We start from the raw sequence: 26,159 nt of genomic DNA, 5'->3' as shown, positions 1-26,159 counted from the left end.
ATGCTTTCTGTTTGTGTGACAGTAAAAGCAAATCTCTAAGTGTTTTGTTTGCAGTCTCAACACTTCTCCTGTGGAGGAATACCCTAACCACTGTAATTACAGATGCTGTGGCTTTCCTCTCTCTCTCCACTGTGGAATTTCATATTCTTCCCCATCCTATTCTTGTGCTTCTAGCATTCTCTACTCTTTCTCCTTTCATATCCTCTCCCATATGTTTCTCCGTAACCTTCCTGCCCACCTGGCTTCACTTCTTCTTCTCTTGGCTGTCTTCACCACCTTGTGATTCCTAAAGATAGCCTAGAGACTTCAAAATACCTGATTGACCTGAGGTTGACATTGGCTCAATGAGCCATCGCAGGATTCTGAAATGTACTAGGATTATGATATGATGAATATCTATCTGCTGAAAGCGTACATCCAAATCAATTCAATAATTCAATAAAATAAAATGTCATTGGTCACATACACATGGTTAGCAGACGTTAATGTGAGTGTAGTGAAATGCTTGTGCTTCTAGTTCCGACAGTGCAGTAATATCTAACAAGTAATTTAACAATTCCCCAACAACTACCTAATACACACAAATCTAAAGGGGGTGAATGAGAATATGTACATATATGGATGAGTGATGGTCAAGCGGCATAGGCAAGTTGCAATATATGGTATGAATACAGTATATACATATGAAATGAGTAATGTAAGATATGTAAACATTATTAAAGTGCCATTATTTAAAGTGACTTTGTTTAAAGTGATTAGTGATACATTTATTATAGTGGCCAGTGATTGGGTCTCAGTGTAGGCAGCAGCCTATCTGATTGCTGTTTAGCAGTCTGATGGCCTTGAGATAGTCTCTCGGTCCTAGCTTTGATGCACCTGTACTGACGTCACCTTCTGGATGGTAGCGGTGTGAACAGGCAGTGGCTAGGGTGGTTGTCCTTTTTGGCCTTCCTGTGACATCGGGTGCTGTAGGTGTCCTGGAGAGCAGGTAGTTTGCCCCCGGTGATGCGTTGTGCATCTCCTACAAAGTGCTTTTTTCATCATCACGTAAGCGCCTCCCTATACAAGTACCAATAATGTGGTATTTCTGTCCAAATTACCCCCCAATATATTTTTTTACCCCTTTCTTCTTCCCAATTTGGTGGTATCCAATTGGTAGTTACAGTCTTGTCCCATCTCTGCAACTCCCGTACGGACTCGGGAGAAGTGAAGGTCGAGAGCCGTACGTCCTCCCAAACACGAACCAGCCAAGCCACACTGCTTCTTGACACAATGCCCGCTTAACCCGGAAGCCAGCCGCACCAATGTGTTGGAGGAAACACCGACCATAAACCTGGCAACCGTGTCAGCGTGCATGTGCCTGGCCTGCCACAAGAGTCGCTGGTGCACGATGGGACAAGAATCTCAGCCTGCCAAACCCTCTCCTAAAAAGAATGAAACCATCTGCCTTCCAAAGAAAACACATTCTGCTGGACTTTTTCATGTGTCTGACAAGCACCAGGTGTCTTCAACCAAGCAGAGAGCTTTCGCTGAAAATCTGCGAGGGCTAATGAATTGCATATATTGTAGACAAGGCTTACTTCAAAAATATGACTGAAACTTTTCATTGCACATTCTTGGCTTTGATAGTTGGACAGCTCTGAGCATGGCTGACTAATGTGGCAATGTAGAGAGGGCCGTTAGCTAACCCCATTCTATACGTCTTTAATTAGCGCTCAAGTTAATCTATTGCTCTATGGGCTTGTTAATTAGACTCACTCTTCCTAAGGCCGCCACGCAGCCAGGCAGAAGACTGGACCAGCATCTCTCAGTTAACTCAAAACCTCTTCAAACTCTTGACCGTCCTTGACCATCCTCAATTTACCTCCCGGCCTTCTGGACGTGTTCAACTGTGGATGTCAGAAGAAGAAGACTGACTTGATTCCTCCCATTGAACAGTGGCTAAAGGCTGAGGTGTCTGTTTTGATCGTGCTGGCTACAGCCCAAGCGCTCTCTTTATGATCCATAAGAAATGTTCCTTTCTCATGAGCACCCCCCCCCGTCTCACCATTTTTTCCCTTCCAACCACTGAATATCACAATGACAGCCATAATGATCTGGGCCAGACTAATGCATTTCGGGCCCCAGGGTCACCTTCCTCTAGGTATCCCCAACATTAATTGTGGTACCGTAGTTCAGTTGAGTTGACATGTCAATGGTGAATAATTGGTCCTCATCCCTGACCTAGTGATGTACTGTACATTGCTTAATTTGCCGGTTCAGATTTTGCACAAGGGTAGTCAGGTGGCCTACATAACACAACACATCAAACCTACCATCACATAGACCCACATTGGAGCATAGTCAACACACATTGGGTTCTGGGATGGGATGACCAACACAGCTCTTAGGCCCTGTAACACAGACCTTTACAATGGCTTTCCCAGCAGACTTTGAACACATCACATTTGCTAACATTTATAAATGCCTGTTTTTGCTTTGTCTTTTAATACATTTAGAATAAGGCTGTAACGTAACAAAATATGGAAAAAGTCAAGTATGTGTGTGTGAATTGTGTACAGTATGTGGATAAGTATGTTTGCACAAACTATTGAGTAATCAGCAAATTTTCCCCCAAAGACAGCAGCATATTGTGTTTAGTACATATCTGTGTGTGTGTGTGTGTGTGTGTGTGTGTGTGTGTGTGTGTGTGTGTGTGTGTGTGTGTGTGTGTGTGTGTGTGTGTGTGTGTGTGTGTGTGTGTGTGTGTGTGTAGAGTACAAAACTCTTCCCACTTCCCTTCTACCCTGGAGAGGAGCGGGGCCACCCGCCTCTTGCAATCATTAGTCTCTTTCAAACCAAACCAGCACAGAACCCTAGAGATGTGTTACTAGTGAGTGTTGTCTGCATGTGGTACGTGACAGCACAACTGTAAACCTTTAATGTGTATATATTGTTTGTATTTACCCTGTATTTGAACTATTTGTACTGTGTGACTTAGTGCTAATTGAAGTTTATATTCAAAGCCCATTTTTGTTGTCATATAAACAGCTATTTGTGTAGCACTTAGCAGGGGCACAACTTTCACTGGGGACTGGGGGGACATATGAGGTGGCTATTCTTATTATCTAACAGCAGTTGTAGCCTTTGTTTTGTCACGTTTCAGAAGTAAATGTACTTGGCAAGCTTCTTCCAGTTGATGTACCGTTAGAGAGAAAGAGCTGGCCAAAAGTTGGTTTACGTTAGCTATTATTTTTGCCTCAATCAAACTAGATCTGAATCAAACGATGAAACCATCGGCCAAACAATTTAAAATTCATATTCTGATGTTTTTTTTCAGTGCAATGTGAGTCAGTATGTCAGTATGTCAATGTAACGTTATTAATCTGTCAGTTTCCCAAGCTAATTCCCAACCTTTCACACTGACACAGTAATAAACAGATCTAATGTTACAGGCTTCACTGTCATGGTGCACAGTAGAGGGCTACGACATAAATAAACAAATAAAAAAAACAATGAAGCTGACACAACAGATCAGAACATTTAGCTTCAAATGTTGATAAACTCTTAGGCTATTTCTTAACATTTAGGCTATTTCTTAACATTTAGGCTATTTCTTATCACTGCTGCATTATAAATAATCGTGCACCTGTCAGAATAGGGGCAGGGGAAAAATACATGTCATCTATGCACTTAAATAGCTTTCCTGTGGTTCATTTTCATGCCAGCCAGGTAGGCTATACTCCTGTTGTACAGAAAATAAATGTGCTTAATATTAGGAAAGTTGACATATAAATATAGTAGGAAAGCTGACGGGATCCTCCTCTTTTTAATAGAGTCCATCACTCTGTTTTCTCAAGCAATTGGATAGCCTATAGAAATGTTGCGCAACATGAGATCATGGGCTCTCATGAAGTGAAGATTAGATTTTTGATTACATTTGCATTGATGTCAGAGTGATTAGAGGGACAACAGAGTGCTGAGTACCAGGCAGTTAGCAAGTTTGGTAGGCTACTAATGACCATCAGCAGCATCAGAGCTTGGAGAAGCCTAATTACCATGACTAAACGGTCACGTGGAATTTGACTGCCATCATGACGTGTGACTACTGGTATGGCATTTATACGGTCACCATAACAGTCTTCATAATTTGGCCTAAGGCTAACAGCAAGAGGGTTGTGTGTTGGACCCTATTTCTTCCCATTCAAGAAATATGAGGTAGACCTACCTATTAGACAGACAAAATGATAGTCTACTATCCATAGATTCTGTCAGTCAGGTCCTTCAGTCACCGTGCACTCCTTACATATCTGTGTCAGTGAAGGGATTGGTGTGTTAAGTTAAAACCAGTGCTCAAATTGAGGGGGTATGTGAGAGTATTGTTGCTTTTGAGAAAGGAAATTGCTAAAAGCAAAGGTCTATCCCTTGTTAGCTGAAAGAATAAATGGACCTGATTATATAAAGTGATCAATAATGATGCTTTAGTCCGAAATACTTTATGCATTAAACAATTTGTACAATGCCTGGGGAAGATGTGACTACGATGTCCAGTATTTGGTAAATACTTAGTTTGTCTCTTTGACCGAGGAAACAAAACATTTACTTTGCTTGGGAAGTAGGCTAATGTGTGAATTTGTCGCTACCACAGGCATCCGATGGCACCTTAATTGGGGAGGACAGGCTTCCATGTGTTTGAAACCATTCCACTTACTCCATTCCAGCCATTATTATGAGCCGTCGTCCCCTCAGCAGCCTTCTGTGGCCACTGTCAATTGACGTTCAACATTTTAACAGGCTATTAAACAACATACAGTACTAACTCTAAATCAGTCAGGAGCAAGCCAGGTATCCTAAGCCAGGTATTCTAACAAAAATATATACTTTAGACTATATTAGTATTATTTGAAGGCTAGGATATAGCCTGCTATTTAAGAAATACATTGTGAAGCATTTGTGACACGCTACAGGCTGGTAGGAGCGCTCAGCATTTCAACAACACATCAACATGCCTATAAGTTTCGAATTTAGGCGGTATAATATGACATTTTAAAAAGTACTACTTAGAATTAAAAAATAATGAAATTAATAAAATACCTTATTAGGTTATACTGTCATTTGGCCATTCTTTGGTTGAGGATCATGCGGTGAGCTATGCATACCTAGTTTGTTAATTTAGCCCAACAGGTGCTGTTATATTCCCATGCCCTAATCACAGTCCACACAAATCTATTTTGTAACAACAATATCATGGAATAAAATATAACAAATTAGAAAATTAGAGTTACCCAAATGAATGATATGTGGCTGCAGTGTTAAAAAAAACAAATGGCTTTTTCTTGAATTCATTGATGAATTTGGCATTTTACAGTAGAAAGACAAATTTAGCACTGTTCCAAACTAAGACTATCCTCTTTTTTAACAACAGCCTGTATAGAGGTCAAAACGTCTCCGGTGCTGCAGCATGTGCTCATTCGTTGTCATGCTCTTTTGTGGTATTACATTTTATTTAGCTTTTCTCCAGTCATGTTAAAATGTGTTTATAAAAGGTAGTATTATAGTATATTATAATGGAGATCTTTTTACCCCTACTCTTGTCCGTGGTGGTTTCCGAATCCACAACCTTCTGGCTACTTTGCCATGTAATGCTTACAAAACAAAGAAGAGTTGATAAAAATGCATGTTTAAGGCTCTGGTCTGTCCTAGGAGTGAGGGTCAACGGTAGGCACGGTCTCTGCCACATTCTGTTTTAATTATTATTCTGGGTATAGGGGATGGTCACTTGTTTCTTTTTAAGTGTTCAGGGAGGATCGGGTAAAAATGTACTTTACTGAAGGGAGGGCCATGCATTTTCATTTCAGAGAGGTCCGATTTTCTCCAGGTACAGTGCCTTGCGAAAGTATTCGGCCCCCTTGAACTTCGCGACCTTTTGCCACATTTCAGGCTTCAAACATAAAGATATAAAACTGTATTTTTTTGTGAAGAATCAACAACAAGTGGGACACAATCATGAAGTGGAACAACATTTATTGGATATTTCAAACTTTTTTAACAAATCAAAAACTGAAATATTGGGCGTGCAAAATTATTCAGCCCCTTTACTTTCAGTGCAGCAAACTCTCTCCAGAAGTTCAGTGAGGATCTCTGAATGATCCAATATTGACCTAGATGACTAATGATGATAAATACAATCCACCTGTGTGTAATCAAGTCTCTGTATAAATGCACCTGCACTGTGATAGTCTCAGAGGTCCGTTAAAAGCGCAGAGAGCATCATGAAGAACAAGGAACACACCAGGCAGGTCCAAGATACTGTTGTGAAGAAGTTTAAAGCCGGATTTGGATACAAAAAGATTTCCCAAGCTTTAAACATCCCAAGGAGCACTGTGCAAGCGATAATATTGAAATGGAAGGAGTATCAGACCACTGCAAATCTACCAAGACCTGGCCGTCCCTCTAAACTTTCAGCTCATACAAGGAGAAGAATGATCAGAGATGCAGCCAAGAGGCCCATGATCACTCTGGATGAACTGCAGAGATCTACAGCTGAGGTGGGAGACTCTGTCCATAGGACAACAATCAGTCGTATATTGCACAAATCTGGCCTTTATGGAAGAGTGGCAAGAAGAAAGCCATTTCTTAAAGATATCCATAAAAAGTGTTGTTTAAAGTTTGCCACAAGCCACCTGGGAGACACACCAAACATGTGGAAGAAGGTGCTCTGGTCAGATGAAACCAAAATTGAACTTTTTGGCAACAATGCAAAACGTTATGTTTGGCGTAAAAGCAACACAGCTGAACACACCATCCCCACTGTCAAACATGGTGGTGGCAGCATCATGGTTTGGGCCTGCTTTTCTTCAGCAGGGACAGGGAAGATGGTTAAAATTGATGGGAAGATGGATGGAGGCAAATACAGGACCATTCTGGAAGAAAACCTGATGGAGTCTGCAAAAGACCTGAGACTGGGATGGAGATTTGTCTTCCAACAAGACAATGATCCAAAACATAAAGCAAAATCTACATTGGAATGGTTCAAAAATAAACATATCCAGGTGTTAGAATGGCCAAGTCAAAGTCCAGACCTGAATCCAATCGAGAATCTGTGGAAAGAACTGAAAACTGCTGTTCACAAATGCTCTCCATCCAACCTCACTGAGCTCGAGCTGTTTTGCAAGGAGGAATGGGAAAAAAATTCAGTCTCTCGATGTGCAAAACTGATAGAGACATACCCCAAGCGACTTACAGCTGTAATCGCAGCAAAAGGTGGCGCTACAAAGTATTAACTTAAGGGGGCTGAATAATTTTGCACGCCCATTTTTTCAGTTTTTGATTTGTTAAAAAAGTTTGAAATATCCAATAAATGTCCTTCCACTTCATGATTGTGTCCCACTTGTTGTTGATTCTTCACAAAAAAATACAGTTTTATATCTTTATGTTTGAAGCCTGAAATGTGGCAAAAGGTCGCAAAGTTCAAGGGGGCCGAATACTTTCGCAAGGCACTGTATCTCTCATTATAAATAATGTACAGTCCCTTTGTACAGTGCTATTTGAAGGCTATATTCAAAGACCATTTTTGTTGTCGTAAAGACTGCTATTTGTGTAGCACTTAATACCTCAGTAGTATAAATACATTTACCTTTATTGCGCCTGTGCAACTGCTTTATAATATCTTTGTCTTATTTCTGTTTGTACCTTAGTTAAACCATCTAAAAGATGTTTCCCGAAAACCATCAATGAAGCCATGAAGACCAAAGACAAACCTGTTTGAATAAATTGGTCAAAGGCTACCATCTCCATGTGTTCTTTCAGAAGTACCCATTGTGTTGCCTCCTACTCATACTTGAAGCAATTTTTCATGTAGTACAGTGCCTTCAGAAAGTATTCACACCCTTTGACTTTTTACACATTTTGTTGTGTTACAGCCTTAATTTTAAATGGATTACATCTAGATTTTACAATACCCCATAATGTCAAAGGGGAATTATGTTATTAGATGGGGTGGCAGGGTAGCCTAGTGGTTAGAGTGGTGGACTAGCAACTGGAGGGTTGCAAGTTCAAACTCCTGAGATGACAAGGTACAAATCTGTCGTTCTGCCCCTGAACAGGCAGATTAACCCACTGATCCTAGGCCGTCATTGAAAATAAGAATTTGTTCTTAACTGACTTGCCTAGTTAAATAAAGGTAAAAAAAGATATAGTTTTTTTTTACAAATTAATACAAAATGAAAAGCTGAAATGTCTTGAGTCAATAAGTATTCAGCCCCTTTGTTATGGCAAGCCTAAATAAGTTCAGGAGTAAAAATCTGCTTTACAAGTCAGATAATTCATTGCATGGACTAACTCTGTGTGCAATAATGGTGTTTAACATGATTTTTGAATAACTACCCAATCTCTGTACCCCACGGCCCATAGCTCATGGTAGAGGGAGAGAGAGAAAGAAAGAGTGTAGGTATCTCACCACAGCATGTCAAGAACATAAAAGAGAAAGGACAATGAATCTAAGACCTTTTAATAAGCATCTGAGTTGTTTGGATTCAAAATATGAGTTGTTGACCAATGGTATTGCTGTAAAGTTAACATCCAATCAAATATCAGACCTACATGATGTAATCTCTGTTCTCAGAGGTAAGACAATGGGGTTGGCAAGATCCACACAGAGAATGCTGAATTCCTAAGACAACACAGAGGAAATTCTTGTACACTGTTTATAAGAAGAGTCACTTCAGGGGCTGCCCTACACAGGCGTCCTTCGTAACTCAGTTGACGGACAGGAAGGAAACCACTCAGGGATTTCACCATGAGGCCAATGGTGATTATAAACCAAGTATAATGGCTGTGATAGAAGAAAACTGAGGATGGATCAACAACATTGTAGTTACTCCACAATACTAACCTAAATGACAGATTGAAAATAAGGAGGCATGTACAGAATAAAATAATCCAAAACATGCATTCTGTTTGCAACAAGGCACTAAAGTAATACTGCAAAAAATGTGGCGAAGAAATTAACTTTTTGTCCTGAATACAAAGCGTTATGTTTGGGGAAATACATCCCTGAGTACCACTCTTCAATTTTTAAGCATGGTGGTGGCTGCATCATGTTAAGGGTATGCTTGTCATCAGCAAGAATTAGGGAGTTTTTTAGGATGAAAAGAAAAGGAATAGAGCTAAGCACGGGAAAAGGAAAACCTGGTTCAGTCTGCTTTCCAACAGACACTGGGACACAAATCCACCTTTCAGCAGGACAATAACCTAAAACGCAAGGCCAATTATATATTGAAGTTACTTACCAAGACGGCATTACAATTTACATTTGAGTCATTTAGCAGACCTGCTTATCCAGACTGACTTACAGTACAGTTAGTGCATTGATCTTAAGATGGCTAGGTGGGACAACCACATATTGTCACGACTCCCACCGGGATCGGTGGCTCCTCTTCCTGTTCGGGCGGCGCTCGGTGGTCGTCGTCACTGGTCTACTAGCTGCCACCGATCCCTTTTCCCTTTTCTGTTGGTTTTGTCTTATTGGTTACACCTGTTTCGTGTAACATTGTTCTTTACACTCTGCTTCCTGCACCTGACTCTGCACCCACTACGCATAGAGTGCGTCACAATATCACATATCAGAGTATATTTTTCCTGAGTTGCCCAGTTACAGTTTTGATTTAAATTGGCTTAGAAATCTATGGAAATACTTTAAAATGGCTGTCTAGCAATGATCAACAACCAACATGACAAAGGTTGAAGAATTTTAAAAAGAATAAGGTTTGCAAAAATATTAACGCAACATGCAAAAATGTCAAAGATTTTATTGAGTTAGGGTTCATATAAGGAAATCAGTCAATCAAAATGAATTAATTAGGTCCTAGTCTATGGACTTCACATGACTGGGCAGGGGTGCAGCCATAGGTGGGCGTTGGAGGGCATAAGCCCACCCACTGGTGTCACGTGTGCTCCATCTCCGGCCTCCAGGTCACCAGGCTGCTCATTAGGGCGTTACAGAATGACTTTACAGAATGACGACTCAACAAAGGGAAGCATCAGGGAGTGTTTTTTTGTGTTGGAGTGATGTTGGGTCGTGGGGTTGGAGCCGGAGTCGGAGCCGGAGCTACCTGGGAGGCCTCAGCCGGTTTGTAGGCTCCCATTCCTCAATGGGTTCGATAGGCTCCCATGCCTAAGCTGGCTGAACATGTTCCAGTCCCTCAACCGAGGCAACCTGGGAGGTCTCAGCCAGGTCATCAGGCTCTCACTCCTCAACTGGTTCGTCTGGTTTCTGCGCCTCAGCGGAGGGGACCGGTCCGCTCCGGATCCCGGGGATCGTCCCTGTGGTTGGCGTCCTGCGGCTAAAGCCGAACGCTCCGGGGAGGGGGTACGAGTCACGTATGCTCTCTCTCCGGCACTCTAGGTCGTCATGCTCCCGTGCCTCAGCAGAGGTGACCGGTCCGCTCCTGATCCCCGGGATGGTCATCTTGGTCTGCGTCCTGCAGCTGGAGCCGTGCATCGTGGAGGGGGTACTGTCACGTGTGCTCCCTCTCCGGCATCTATGTCACCAGGCTGCTCATTAGGGCGCACACCTGTCACCAGCGTTACGCGCATAATGACTCACCTGGACTCCATCACCTCTTTGATTACCTACCCTTTATATGTCACTCCCTTTGGTTTCCTCCCTTGTCGTTACTGTTGCTGTTCATGGCAGTGCTCATCCTCACAGTACATCCACAGGATCGGTACATCCGAACATCACACCTGCGAGACAGGTACAGATTGGCAACAACAACGTCCCGAGACACACCAGGAACACACAATCTCTCCATCAGTGTTCAGACTGTCCGCAATACGCTGAGAGAGGCTTGACTGAGGGCTTGTAGGCCTGTTGTAAGGCAGGTCCTCACCAGACACCACCGACAGCAATGTCGCCTATGGGCACAAACCCACCGTCGCTGGACCAGACAGGACTTGCAAAAAGTGCTCTTCACTGACGAGCTGCAGTTTAGTCTCACCAGTGGTGATGGTCAGATTTGCGTTTCTCGTCAAAGGAATGAGCATTACACCGAGGCCTGTACTCTGGAGCGGGATTGATATGGAGGTGGAGGGTCCATCATGGTCTGGGGCGGTGTGTCACAGCATCATCGGACTGAGCTTGTTGTCATTGCAGGCATTGCATCTCAACGCTGTGAGTTACAGGGAAGACATCCTCCTCCCTCATGTAGTACCCTTCCTGCAGGCTCATCCTGACATGAGCCTCCAGCATGACAATGCCACCAGCCATACTGCTCATTCTGTGCGTGATTTCCTGCATGACAGGAATGTCAGTGTTGGCATGGCCAGCGAAGAGCCTGGATCTCAATCCCATTGAGCATGTCTGGGACCTCTTGGATCGGAGGGTGAGGGCTAGGGCCATTCCCCCCAGAAATGTCCAGGAACTCGCAGGTGCTTTTGTGGAAGAGTGGGGTAACATCTCACAGCAAGAACTGGCAAATCTGGTGCAGTCCACGAGGAGGAGATGCACTGCAGTACTTAATGCAGCTGCTGGCCACACCAGATAATGACTGTTACTTTTGATTTTGACCCCCCCTTTGTTCAGGGACACATTATCCCATTTCTGTTGGTCACATGTCTGTGGAACTTGTTCAGTTTATGTCTCAGTTGTTGAATCTTATGTTTATACAAATATTTACACATGTTAAGTTGCTGAAAATGTATGCAATTGACAGTGAGAGGACGTTTCTTTTTTTGCTGAGTTTATACCTAACCTATCATATGAATATTCTTTGCTCACTCAAATAGGATTCCCTCTAGATTGCTCTGATGTCCAAAATATTTCATATCTAAATTTTATGTCAGGAAACTTTAACTTTGCATATACACATCATTGCCAAAAGTATGTGGACACCTGCTCGTCGAACATCTCATTCCAAAACCATGGGCCTTAATATGGAGAGTGTCCCCCCTTTGCTGCTATAACAGCCTCCACTCTTCTGGGAAGGCTTTCCACTAGACGTTGGAGCCTTGCTGCAGGGACTTGCTTCCATTCAGCCACAAAAACATCTCACTCCAATTTGCATACCGCCCCAACGGATCCACAGATGACGCAATCTCAATCGCACTCCACACCTTCCTTTTACACCTGGACAAAAGGAACACCTATGTGAGAATGCTGTTCATTGACTACAGCTCAGTGTTCAACACCAAAATGCCCACAAAGCTCATCACTAAGCTCAGTACCCTGGGACTAAACACCTCCCTCTGCAACTAGATCCTGGACTTCCTGACGGGCCGCCCCCAGGTGGTAAGGGTAGGCAACAACATGCCTGCCATGATCCTCAACACTGGACCCCTCAGGGGTGCATGCTCAGTCCCCTCCTGTACTCCCTGTACATACATGACTGCATGGCCAAATACGACTACAACACCATCATTAAGTTTGTTGACGACACAACACTGACAACGATGAGACAGCCTATAGGGAGGAGGTTAGAGACCTGGTAATGTTGTGCCAGGATAACAACCTCTCCTTCAATGTGAGCAAGACAAAGGAGCTGATTGTGGACTACAGGAAAAGCCGGGCCAAACAGGCCCCCATTAACATTGATGGGGCTGTAGTGGCGAGTGCTACTCACTGTTTATTATGCATGCATAGTCACTTTACCCCTACCTACATGTACAAATGACCTCGACTAACCTGTACCCCCGCACATTGCCTCGGTACCGGTACCCCCTGTATATAGCCTCATTATTGTTCTTTTATTGTGTTACTTTTTATTATTTTATTATTCTTTCTTGAACTGCATTGTTGGTTAAGGGCTTGTAAGTATATATCTACCCATTGTTCCTCTTTAATCCATGAAACTATATGTCACAAGTAAAAGCCTTGGGTGGCGAGTTGATACAATCCACGTCTGGTAGGTTAAAACCATCTGCAGACTTAGGAAGATTGTTTTGTTTTTTTCTAAACTAATTTTATATCCTGAGATTTTTGAGTATTCTGAAAATAGTTTTAGCAAGGAGGGGATTGAGTTTTCAATATTGGTCAAGTATATCAAGAGATCATCTGCAAATAAATGTAGATTATATTCCTGTTAACCAATAGTGATACCTGTTACATTTGGGGTGCCCTAGTGAGATTTGGTTGCCCCCCCCCCCCCCCCCCCCCCCCCCCACACCCACTAAAAACATTTTAGTGGCCCCACTCTTGACAACAGAGATAAAAAATTAAGTAAAACGTGTGCTATGTGGTCTAGTGAAAATGCAGTTTTAAATAAAGTTTTCTGCAGTTATACACATTTTTGCCTTGGGGCAGAGAGAAATTGTTTCTGTTTTAATACAAATTTACTTTGATTTTAAAGCAAAGTAAATTCTTGAAAAGTATTACTCTTATTTATCAGGATGCCTACGGCTCTGCTGTTACTACAGTAGGTGGCAGCAAAGGCTTCTCCAACCCAGCTTTTCTTTAAATATTAATTTTCTCCTATTTTGAAATGTAACTCTTGTAGGAAAACCACAAATGCTGACAATCTCTTTAAGTGTTCAAGAGCCAAATGCTTTTTTTCCGTCTTGGACCCTGTGTACATTTCACGCAATAAGTTGGATTTTGTTGTTCTTTACTTGTATAGAATTAAAGTTAACCTTGTCTGTTCCATCTATCATTGAAGAACTAGATAAAACATTTTAGCAAGCATGTCATATGAGGGCTGTGGGCATTTCATGGACTGGAAGAGTCATAGTATGAATACAGTACATATTTACTGTATACAGTGGCCACATCTCAAAATATATATAACCAATATGTAAACAGAGTGGCTGGCTTGTCCCTGACCTTTTATTCCAAGCGCTAAAGGTCCCGACGCTTCTGCACATGTGCGGATCACGTTCTGCGCATGTGTTTATTCTCGACTTTATGCACAGTCTCTGCTCTTCTCCTAGAGAACAGGCTACTCTGGCAAAATGGTGCTCATTTAATAACGTGTGATCAATGCTGAATCAATGTCTGCATGATCACAGTTTTCTACGTAACAGAACCCAATATAATAGCATAGTACAAAGTTACTGTAAGACAAAAACACCACTACTCATGTTGCCAAAACTCAACAGCATGCAACACTAGGCAAAATAAACAGGTAGGCTTTTCACCTGTAAAACTAGAAGAATTAACATTCACAACTGACAGTGAGAAACATGAAGGGAAGGAGACCACAAATGTGTGCGTAAAGGTAAAGAAACAGATGCGCAGAAGCTTCAGGACCTTTATTGCTGGGAAAGAAAGATCCAGAAAAGTTGGATTCGCACCCACTGCCACATGTACATTGTCCTGGATATCAAAACAGTACTATGATCATCATAACAACACCTTTTCCAATCCCAAGGTTCACTTACGGTGCTTGACTCTTCTGTCACTGTTAATTGATTAGTCTATCAGAGCTTGATGTTTAGTCCACTGTAATACAATTAAGAAAGAGAAAGATATTATGAGATATTCTGAAATACAGAATGAGAGAACATTTAAACAATTAAAGAAGTAGCAGCCTAAGGGAGAAAATGTGAAGATGCCAAGCTATATCAAAATAAAACGCATGCTGCTTTTCATACACTGTGACGCTGTAATGTATACGATAATGTTCGGTATTATCAACAGTAAAAAACTCTGAAGCGTTTAACGGCAGCATACTGTAAATGATTGTGCTTTGTGGGAAAATTGTTGTATTTCAAATGGTACTGTAATTCCACCCCACAGAATACAGTACCGTACCATATCTTTGGTGCGCCAACAACCTTTTGAATTGAATTGATTTGGGGTAACAGACATATCCAACAAAGGGAACAATGTGGACCCAGAGGAAATCACTTGAAAGTATTAATTAAAATGTTTGTTTTCAAAGTGGTCCTCGATGGATACAACTAGTAGGAGCATGGTATTGTTGTTAATAGCTATATTTGTTGAACCTTTTAGTGAGAATAATGTACCAATTTAACTCCTATGTGGTTATAGTGCCCTATCAATTAAACATGTATAGGGGATAGATTAGAGTGACAGCCTTAAACCTTAAATGGTTGAGAATTTTCCCTTGTCCTTTTGGTCTGTTTTGCCCTGTAGCCACTGCCAGTTTGGAAGACTTTGTTAAGACCTCTTGAAGTGCAAGTGATATAAAACACCAAATACGCATTAATATGCTGTAATGCATAAACAATTCATCAAGCAGCCAACCTGCTTGCACCAATCTCTTGTAATTACAGTAAAATACTGTGAAATACAAACCCATACCCTAAATAAATGTCATTCATTCATCCTTTAATTCATCATGACATTATATGAATGTCCTGTGCAGCCTATCTTAAACATTTTATGAATGTCATCAGAACTGAGCATATTTTGTGTTTTGGTAATCTATCTCTTGTAATGTACCCACACTGCTCCCACAACCTAACTAAATGTTCTAGGAACCTTTAAAGAACTCAGAAAGGCTGTTCTGTCAACATTCTTGAAAATAAAATGAATGTTTATGCAACCTGATACAAACATTATCTAAATATCAGCATCTCATATAAAAACGGACTATCCTACCGATCCTCAACTTCGGCGATGTCATTTACAAAATAGCTTCCAATAGTCTACTCAGCAAACTGGATGCAGTCTATCACAGTGCCATCCGTTTTGTCACCAAAGCCCCTTATACCACCCACCACTGCGACCTGTATGCTCTAGTCGGCTGGCCCTCGCTACATATTCGTCGCCAGACATACTGGCTCCAGGTCATCTACAGGTCTATGCTAGGTAAAGCTCCGGCTTATCTCAGCTCACTGGTCATGATAACAACACCCACCCATAGCACGCGCTCTAGCAGGTATATCTCACTGGTCACCCCCAAAGCCAACACCTCATTTGGCCGCCTTCCAGTTCTCTGCTGCTAATGACTGGAATTAATTGCAAAAATCGCTGAAGCTGGAGACTTATATTTCCCTCACTAACTCTAAACATCAGCTATCTGAGCAGCTAACCGATCGCTGCAGCTGTACATAGTCCATCTGTAAATAGCCCACCCAAACTACCTAACTCATCCCCATATTGTTTTTATTTACTTTTCTGCTCTTTTGCACACCAGTATTTCTACTTGCACATCACCATCTGCTCATCTATCACTGCAGTGTTAATCTCCTAAATTGTAATTACTTCGCTACTATGGCCTATTTATTGCCTTACCTCCTCATGCAATTTGCACACACTCTATATAGGACTTTAAAAAAATGTTATTATGTTATTGACTGTACGCTTGTTTATTCCATGTGTTCATGGTTGTGTTGTGTTGTGGTTTATCTTGCACTGCTTTGCTTTATCAGTTGTAAATGTGAACTTGTTCTCATTAAAGGTGGTTAAATAAAGGTGAAAAAAACTAAAATAAAAATAAACAACTGGACAGTTTTAGTGTTTTGGGAACCTATCTCTTGACATATCCTCACAATGTTCCCACAACCTAAATAATAATTATTGGAGCCTTTAAAGAACAGACTAAATGTGTTCTGGGAACATTCTTGTAACATCAGGTAAATGTTTTTTTGCACCTTAAAGGAAACTTTGTAGAATAATCCGCACAACTGGACAGTTCTTGTGTTTTTGGAAACATACAATGTTCCCACCAGATTGTTCCCACAACCTAATGAAACATTCTGGGAAGCTTTAAAGAACAGACATGATGTGTTCTGGGAACGTTTTTGTAACATCAGGCAAATGTTTAAATTCAAACTTTCCATAATCATCCATAGGTCTGGAGAGTTTTTGTGTTACTGGAACTTTAACAGCACCAATTTTGTTTTGAAATAAAAATATTACTGGTACATTGTGTTATTTATTACATTACCTGGAAACCTAATGAGAACTTTGGGGTGAATGTTCTGAGAACATCCCAAGGATATTTCTTTTTTTTTTTTATGAGAAAAAATACATGTTGTTATCCAAAGCATTAATTGATATGTTTTTGGGATGTTATCACCCTAATGTTAGATAAAATCATAACTAGAATTTATTAGGAACCTTAGATAATGTTCTGGGAATGTTTCCGGTTTGCTTGGACGGCGTCAGCGAATGTATAGCTATGACAGCACGCTTTACGCACCAGCAAAACCATCAATTTGAGTGACCGTTTTAAGTAGGTTTGTCTATACCTTTGAGGGTCAAATACCATAAAAATTTAGACAAGAGACCTATTCCAAACTACTTTGCCATCGAAAACATTTATGAGTGGCCCTGTGCTATTTAAATCTCTGAGGTCTCACAGTTGTTAATAGGTCAAAAGAGCGAGTTGAGTTACCAACATGACAAGACTCACCACATCACAAAGCAATCCATTAGATCAGCATCAATATATTATGGTAGCCTACGTTATTCCAAAATAAGGACACTCGTGTGGGCCTATGCTGTAGAAGGCTACATTATAATGACAATGTTTATTGAAATGTGGGCCTAATTACAATGCATACAACGTTACAACAAGTATTTACAGTTGCGCAATGGGAGGGTCTTGGTGTTGATAGGCGGGTTGGCAGCGGGCCGCATCGCTAGTCTCGTTTCCCTCCGCTATTTCTAAATGCAATCTGAATAGGACGGTATCAAAGCGGGATAGCTGTGGGAAAGAGCCTACCCGGGAGTTTGTCCGCCTCCACCGAAGCAGCCCGAGTTCTAAACTCAGGTTGGACTAGGTCTCGGTCTGTCTGTGCGCGGAGCTCTGTGGCCAGAGAGAGAGAGAGAGAGAGAGAGAGAGAGGGAGAATGAGGAAGAACTCTCAGTGCACCTTTTTGTCCTCCGATATGCAGATTCTCTGATAAAGCATCAGTTATCTGATCATCTCATACAGGTCGTGGAAAACTGCGAGTGTATGGGAATCTTTAAATGTTTTTTCTTCACCTAGGTATCTCGCCTTGATCTCCTATATAACCCGAGACGATTGTGAGCTGTAATAGGCTATTTACTACTGACGGCTCTTGCAGCTCTCTCTTGGCATTTTCACGTCTAGGCTACAACAACTACTATTGCTGATTTATTCTGCCTGTGGATCTTGCCGTTGCGTCTTAGAAAAGGTATGATTATGTTGCTATTGTTATCATTAACATATCAATATTGGGTATTTGTGTGGCACTATCTTCTCACAGCAAGTTTAGTCCAGGCGATCACCCAATAGTCGATGGAGCGGCCGAGTGCTTACTTCGAAGACAGAATGTTACCGCATGTCTTGGCTAGCCTATACCATTCCGCATAGGTTATTCTATTTTATACGGATCTACTAGGATTAGTAGACTATTCTGTCTAAAATCAAAGCATTGATGGAGACTTCTATTGAGACTATATATACCTCAATTTGTAGGTATTGGTATTCCTTCTTGGGCTTCCTTGCTCTCATGCCTGCCACAAGAAGACGTGGTCGTTTGCGCTAAACAGCATTGCCATGTTTCCAGATACCGATATGGAAGTGAAAGTTGTGTACAACGTGCCTTCACATAGCCCAAACCCGCATATATTGATTCGTGTCGGCAATAGTTGGCTACATAAGGTAGATAAGAACCCATTTGCGCTACTCCATTGCGCAAAATGCATTCACGTAGTCTTATGCTGGTTAATTGTGCAGGTTGTGCGGTTGCATTGTGGTGATGGGGATTTCTTAAATGCGGATTCAATCTGTGGATTAGGAAATTGGTGTTTTCTATTGAATTTTCTGTAGGTCTAGTCATTAATATATCAAATGTAATAAATTGATGGTAATATGTAAAACAATAGAAATCACACAACCGTCCATTTTACAAGTAGCCTTTCTATTGTAAATCTGACAGGAATCGTAAGCGTTCAACCCGGTAAAGATGCACTGAAGGCGGCACAAAATTGTAGGCTATACACGGCGTGACCATCCCTCCATAATTTATTTATTATATATGCTCAACAGATTGATAAACTAGACCTAAATGATTAGTTATCATATTTAGCCTACTGTTTTATTAATTTCTTATTCAAGTTCATTTTAATATAGAGCTATGTAAAACAATAATTCATCATTGTGAAAATATGCCTATGGAAAAAATGGCTTAAATTTAAATTATATGGTAAAGTAGTCTATCATAATCTTGGAAAACAGAAAAGAAAACGCCGCACATTGCTGCTCATTCTCCTGGGTAATTTTACTCATAACAACGTTTCGACCCTTGGGTCTTCATCAGTCTATTATAATCTTGCCTAGATCTTTGCGTGTCTACTTCTTTTCTGACTACATTGATGCTGAGTTGTCCAGCCCGGTGAGTAGTGTCGCATCACTCCCGCTTCACTGGATGCTTCCCTTACCCGCGGAGGCTCATCGTATTTAGCAGGCAATGCACACTCAAGATCTTCTATCTCCCCTCTTATTTCAAAGGTCGGGGAACCGGTCATTATAGAGCAGGGATGGGCAACTAGAGGCTGAGTTTTTTTAGGAACTCAGTCGGGGTCTCAATTTACTGTTGAGAGTTAGTTAGGATAGAATAATAGACAAGATGCAATTTCGAAATTTGTTTGTGCATCAGCAGTTTTTCTTGTCACTCAATTAGCCCATGGCAGCTATTTTTTAAATGTATTAATAAATTAGTCCAGCTATTTAAACTTGTAGTAATCATGGTCGAATTACCCACCTGGGGCCCCCATTGATTTTGTTAGTCAATCTCACTCAGATATCAAATTAAATACGGCAAACATTTCTCTCCACCTTATGGTAAAATGTGAAGAATTATAGGAAATTAGCTGTAAAACACCCCTAAAAATCTCTGCCCCATGGCAAAATGTGTAGAATTGCAGCAAATGTGCTTTAAAACAGCAACATTTATACACCCCATGGCAAAATGTGTAGATTTGCAGGAAATTAACGCAAACATATTTTTTTTTCTCTAAGCTGTTAAGAGGGCGGCCACTAGAATGTTTTGCTCGCAAGGTGGGGGACGCCCAAAATGCCCACTTAGGGCCCCAAAAAGTCGAAGTCTGACTCTGACTGCGTATGTTGGTATGGATGTGTATACGCAGACCCACAAGCCAGCCCCTCATGATGAGTTCAGATGTTTTTGTGGCCTCCACCCCCATGAAAGTTGCCCATCCCTGTTATAGAGCCTTGTAAAATATTCTGGATGCAATCAATCGACCATAACCTGCAATGCATGTGACATATCTGCATAATGTTCCCTACAAAGCATATGAAATATGTGAAATGTCCTCATCCCTGCAGAGAATCAATAAAAATGAATCTGCTGCTTCCTCCCTTCCCTCCAACCAAGAGGCAGACCCTATATGGTTGGTTCTCTTATAGGCATCACAGCTACTCACCAGGGGAATTATCCACCAATATGCAATTGATATGAAATGTATACTATGGTTATATTATATCTTTGACGTGAATTACTACATTGTTTTAACACTATTATTACAATGAGAGCAAATTGTGTTACATTTCCAGTCATTCCAACCCCTTCATTTCCTCCCTCTCTGCAGGTTTAGGAAGCAGAGGAAGTGAACCACTCCAGAATCATGGGACACTTTCAGATCTCCCCCATTTTCTCCCTTGGCCTTCGGTTCGTGTTTGTCGTAGCGATCCTGTTCCTCAAATTCCAACATGTGACGGCTATGTCCTCGGATGTGGACTTGGATCAGTTCGTGTCCCCTACTGCCAGCAGCAACATTACTGTGTGCACTACAGCAGGCACAGCATGCGAAAAAGGGGTGATTCTGCCTGTCTGGGAACCTCAGAATCCCTCGTTCGGGGACAAAGTGGCACGGGCTACAGTCTACTTCGTGGCCCTGGTGTACATGTTCCTCGGAGTGTCCATCATCGCTGACCGTTTCATGGCGTCCATCGAGGTCATCACCTCTCAGGAGAAAGAGATCACTATTAAGAGACCCAACGGAGAGACCACCACCACTACCGTGCGGATCTGGAACGAGACAGTGTCCAACCTCACGCTCATGGCCCTGGGTTCGAGTGCCCCTGAGATCCTACTGTCCGTCATTGAGGTTTGTGGACACGGTTTTGATGCGGGAGCCTTGGGCCCCAGCACTATCGTGGGCAGCGCCGCCTTCAACATGTTTGTCATCATCGGCATCTGTGTGTGGGTGGTGCCCGACGGGGAGGTCCGTAAGGTCAAGCACCTGCGCGTCTTCTTCGTCACAGCCACCTGGAGCATCTTCGCCTACATATGGCTCTACCTGATCCTGGCTGTCATCTCTCCTGGCATAGTGCAGGTATGGGAGGGCCTGCTCACCCTCTTCTTCTTCCCCATCTGCGTGTTGTTCGCCTGGGTCGCTGACCGACGCCTGCTCTTCTACAAGTACGTCTACAAGCGCTACCGTACCGGCAAGCAGCGGGGCATGATCATTGAGACCGAGGGCGACCGCCCGCTCCCGTCCAAAGTCGACATCGAGATGGATGGGAAGATGCTCAACTCTCACGCGGCGGACTTCCTGGACGGGCCTCTGGGGCTGGACCTGAACGTGAAGGACCTGGATGAGGAGGAGACCCGGCGCGACATGGCCAAGATCCTCAAGGAGCTGAAGCAGAAGCACCCAGATAAGGAGGTGGAGCAGCTGATTGAACTGGCCAACTACCAGGTATTGAGTTCGCAGCAGAAGAGCAGGGCCTTCTACCGCTGCCAGGCCACCAGGCTCATGACCGGCGCTGGGAACATCCTGAAGAAGCATGCAGCCGACCAGGCCCGCAAGGCCATCAGCCTGCACGAGGTCCGCTCTGATGTGGCTGATAACGACCCCGTCTCCAAGATCTATTTTGACCCCGGCTCCTACCAGTGCCTGGAGAACTGCGGCACAGTGGCAGTGAACGTGCTACGCCGAGGTGGCGACCTGACCAAGACTGTGTCGGTGGAATTCCGTACGGAGGATGGATCAGCCAACGCAGGCTCGGACTACGAATTTACCGAAGGGGTGGTGGTGTTCAAGCCCGGAGAGACCCAGAAAGAGATCCGTGTGGGTATTATCGATGATGACATCTTTGAGGAGGACGAGAACTTCCTGATCCATCTGAGCAACGTCAAAGTGCTGCTGGCAGAGGGGGAGGAGGTAGAGAACCCAGAGACCAATCACGTGGAGGCGGTGGCCTGTCTTGGTCTGCCCGCCACGGCAACCGTGACCATCTTTGATGACGACCACGCCGGCATCTTCACGTTCGAGGAGCCGGTGGCGCACGTGAGTGAGAGCGTGGGTACCATGGAGGTGAAGGTGCTGCGTACATCGGGGGCACGTGGGGTCGTCATGGTGCCCTACAAGACTGTGGAGGGCACAGCACGCGGAGGTGGAGAGGACTTTGAAGATACTCACGGGGTCTTGGAGTTCCAGAACGATGAAATCTTGTAAGTTCATATTTTACTTGTGTACAGTGAAGGTTCTTTTAAGTAGTTATTTAGTTTATATGTGGGGCTGACATTACACTGCTTATAAGCATTCTATTATGCTTTTTTTGACATTTACATTTGAAGGAATACTTTCAGACAACAAAAAAAAGAAAGTGAGTAGGCTATTGAAATATGTAGTATAATATATGAATCTGTATCCACCAATGCAGTTTATTGTCAGTATCTTTAGATATGCATGTGTAGTCTATGCTGATGCTGGGTTTTGTTTGTCTGTGAATGCATGTATTGATGAGGATGATGTGGTGGATGGTGAGTGTGTTTGTGTCATGTTGTGGTCGTGGTGCAGTGGACTGCTCCTGTGCCATTAGGAGACGTCGTCAACTCTCTTAGTTTCCGCTCTCCTCTTTCTTTGCTTCTTCATTCATTCATTCATTCTGTCATTCATCCATTATGTCATTCATTCATTCTGCCATTCATTCATTCATTCACTCATTTACTTATTGATGTATTTATCGAATGTGTGATTTCTGCAGCAACTGCGTTTCGATCTCACTCCGATTTATCCATGTTTGATCGCTACTCATTCATTTCAGTGGCATGACTAGCCTGAACTCTTTAAGCCTGACTATTGCTGATGTGTATTGAATTGATTGCTTAGTAGACAATCTGAATATAAATGACTGACTTGACATTCTGGGTTAATGATCAGGCCTGGCTCAATACTGTTCTGGAAAAGAGCATTTCATATTTCTATACATTAAGGTTTGGCATGTTAATTTCTTTTTTAAAGGACAAGAGCTACTTGTCTCTCTCTCTATTCCCCTCTATCCCTTCGTCTCTCCCTCTGTCCCCATACTCACCCTCTTTGACATGCAGGGGACGAGTGAGACAGATTAATGAAAAGGGCTCATTTTTAAACAGATTCAAAACAGATGTTTAGGTTCAACTTTCCAAGGCCCATTGCATAGTTTCCATAGTGTAGCTCTCACGGCACTGCTAAGTGGATTTTAATAACACTTGTCTAAATGAAATGATGGCGTGTCAGAGGCGAGGGGCCGGCGGTTCTGTAAGGCAGACCTTCTACTCCATCCTATAGGAACCTGTAGGACCCTGTAGACTACAGTCTAACCACATCTCTGGGAAAGGAGTGGAATGAATGGTGGAACTGGATTTTGAATTCATTCGCGTTTTCGGCCTGGAATGGAATGGTGTTAGCTGACTGTTGTATTTTTCCTTGCAAGGTGTAATTTGCTTTAATATGGCAATATAATATACCATTAGATTAGATGAGTTTATTAGTCACATGCACAGGGTCACAGATGTAATTGCAGAGTACAGTGAAATTATTATGCTCCGAGCTCTTACAGTGCAGGTCAAAAAGAGAAGTTAATGTCCCAGAGGGAATGTCCATAAGGGAGCAGCAGGGGGAGAAATGAGAAGTTAATGTCCCAGAGGGAATGTCCATAAGGAGCAGCAGGGGGAGAATTGAGAAGTTAATGTCCCAGAGGGAATGTCCATAAGGAGAGCAGCAGGGGGAGAATTGAGAAGTTAATGTCCCAGAGGGAATGTCCATAAGGAGCAGCAGGGGGAGAATTGAGAAGTTAATGTCCCAGAGGGAATGTCCATAAGGAGCAGCAGGGGGAGAAGTGAGAAGTTAATGTCCCAGAGGGAATGTCCATAAGGGGAGCAGCAGGGGGAGAAGTGAGAAGTTAATGTCCCAGAGGGAATGTCCATAAGGGGAGCAGCAGGGGGAGAAATGAGAAGTTAATGTCCCAGAGGGAATGTCCATAAGGAGAGCAGCAGGGGCAGAAGTGAGAAGTTAATGTCCCAGAGGGAATGTCCATAAGGAGAGCAGCAGGGGGAGAAGTGAGAAGTTAATGTCCCAGAGGGAATGTCCATAAGGGGAGCAGCAGGGGGAGAAATGAGAAGTTAATGTCCCAGAGGGAATGTCCATAAGGAGCAGCAGGGGGAGAAGTGAGAAGTTAATGTCCCAGAGGGAATGTCCATAAGGAGAGCAGCAGGGGGAGAAGTGAGAAGTTAATGTCCCAGAGGGAATGTCCATAAGAAGCAGCAGGGGGTGAAGTGAGAAGTTAATGTCCCAGAGGGAATGTCCATAAGGGAGCAGCAGGGGGAGAAGTGAGAAGTTAATATCCCAGAGGGAATGTCCATAAGGGAGCAGCAGGGGGAGAAGTGAGAAGTTAATGTCCCAGAGGGAATGTCCATAAGGGAGCAGCAGGGGGAAAAGTGAGAAGTTAATGTCCCAGAGGGAATGTCCATAAGGAGCAGCAGGGGGAGAAATGAGAAGTTAATGTCCCAGAGGGAATGTCCATAAGGGAGCAGCAGGGGAGAAATGAGAAGTTAATGTCCCAGAGGGAATGTCCATAAGGAGCAGCAGGGGGAGAAATTAGAAGTTAATGTCCCAGAGGGAATGTCCATAAGGGAGCAGCAGGGGGAGAAATGAGAAGTTAATGTCCAAGAGGGAATGTCCATAAAGAAGCAGCAGGGGGAGAAGTGAGAAGTTTATGTCCCAGAGGGAATTCCATAAAGGAGCAGCAGGGGGTGAAGTGAGAAGTTAATGTCCCAGAGGGAATGTCCATAAGGGAGCAGCAGGGGGAGAAGTGAGAAGTTAATGTCCCAGAGGGAATGTCCATAAGGAGCAGCAGGGGGAGAAATGAGAAGTTAATGTCCCAGAGGGAATTCCATAAAGGAGCAGCAGGGGGTGAAGTGAGAAGTTAATGTCCCAGAGGGAATGTCCATAAGGAGCAGCAGGGGGAGAAGTGAGAAGTGAATGTCCCAGAGGGAATGTCCATAAGGAGCAGCAGGGGGAGAAGTGAGAAGTTAATGTCCCAGAGGGAATGTCCATAAGGAGCAGCAGGGGGAGAAGTGAGAAGTGAATGTCCCAGAGGGAATGTCCATAAGGAGCAGCAGGGGGAGAAGTGAGAAGTTAATGTCCCAGAGGGAATGTCCATAAGGAGCAGCAGGGGGAGAAGTGAGAAGTTAATGTCCCAGAGGGAATTCCATAAAGGAGCAGCAGGGGGTGAAGTGAGAAGTTAATGTCCCAGAGGGAATGTCCATAAGGAGCAGCAGGGGGTGAAATGAGAAGTTAATGTCCCAGAGGGAATTCCATAAAGGAGCAGCAGGGGGAGAAGTGAGAAGTTAATGTCCCAGAGGGAATGTCCATAAGGATCAGCAGGGGGAGAAATGAGAAGTTAATGAAACAATAATAAATATAATAATACATATTTACAGCTGTAACAATGACAAATGTCCATAGTGGGAGGGGACAGGGGGTGCAGGTAGCTGCCTAGTGGTGGCTATTCAGCAGCCTGATGGTCTGGGGGTAGAAGCTATTGGCCAGTCTGACAGTTTTTGCCATGATGCTCCTATACTGCCCGCGTCGGAGTGATGGAAGCGGGGAGAACAGGCCGGGGTCCTTGATGGTCTTCTTGGCCTTCCTGTGACACCTGGTGTTGTAGGTGTCCTTGAGGGCAGGCAGTGAGCACCCAATGGTACGTTCGGCTGAGCGTACCACCCTCTGTAAAGCCTTGTGGTCATAGACATAGTCTCAGTCTACCTCATTGGCTTCATTTCCACCAAATTGATACCAACATAGAAACGTTTTCTTCAATATCTTGCCAAAGTATATTTCATAAATGTTATTCTAGCAATATTCTGACCTAAGTAAAGTTAACCTCTGAGTGGGTAGGAGTCCGTTCACAGTTTCATTTTCAGATTACATGCAGGCTAAACCTCCTACCGCCAGAGAGCTGGAAGCACATGCGTTAAATGCCTCCCAACAGGCCCTTGAAAATATAGATCCCAGA

The 26,159-nt window shown here is 43.1% G+C and overlaps 1 protein-coding gene across 4 annotated transcripts in view; it reads left to right on the top strand.

Annotated features, from left to right (window-relative positions):
• Positions 1 to 17,444: 17,444 nt before the first annotated feature.
• Positions 17,445 to 26,159, top strand: part of LOC110502600 (sodium/calcium exchanger 1) — a 185,143-nt gene continuing 176,428 nt past the window's right edge. For 2 of the 4 annotated variants that reach the window (XM_021580769.3, XM_090217114.1), the window contains exons 1-2: positions 17,485 to 18,045; positions 20,465 to 22,332. In XM_021580769.3, coding sequence (XP_021436444.1) covers positions 20,501 to 22,332 — 1,832 coding nt within the window. In that variant the 5' untranslated portion in view covers positions 17,485 to 18,045; positions 20,465 to 20,500. Of the gene's footprint in view, positions 18,046 to 20,464; positions 22,333 to 26,159 lie in introns of all 4 variants that reach the window. The other 2 variants (XM_021580767.3, XR_016491005.1) reach the window with 2 other exon arrangements.

Source organism: Oncorhynchus mykiss, chromosome 23, assembly GCF_057628025.1.
Source record: "Oncorhynchus mykiss isolate SJ-2025 chromosome 23, ASM5762802v1, whole genome shotgun sequence".
In the NCBI taxonomy this organism is placed as follows: domain Eukaryota; kingdom Metazoa; phylum Chordata; class Actinopteri; order Salmoniformes; family Salmonidae; genus Oncorhynchus; species Oncorhynchus mykiss.
This window is presented reverse-complemented; position numbering and strand designations above follow the sequence as displayed.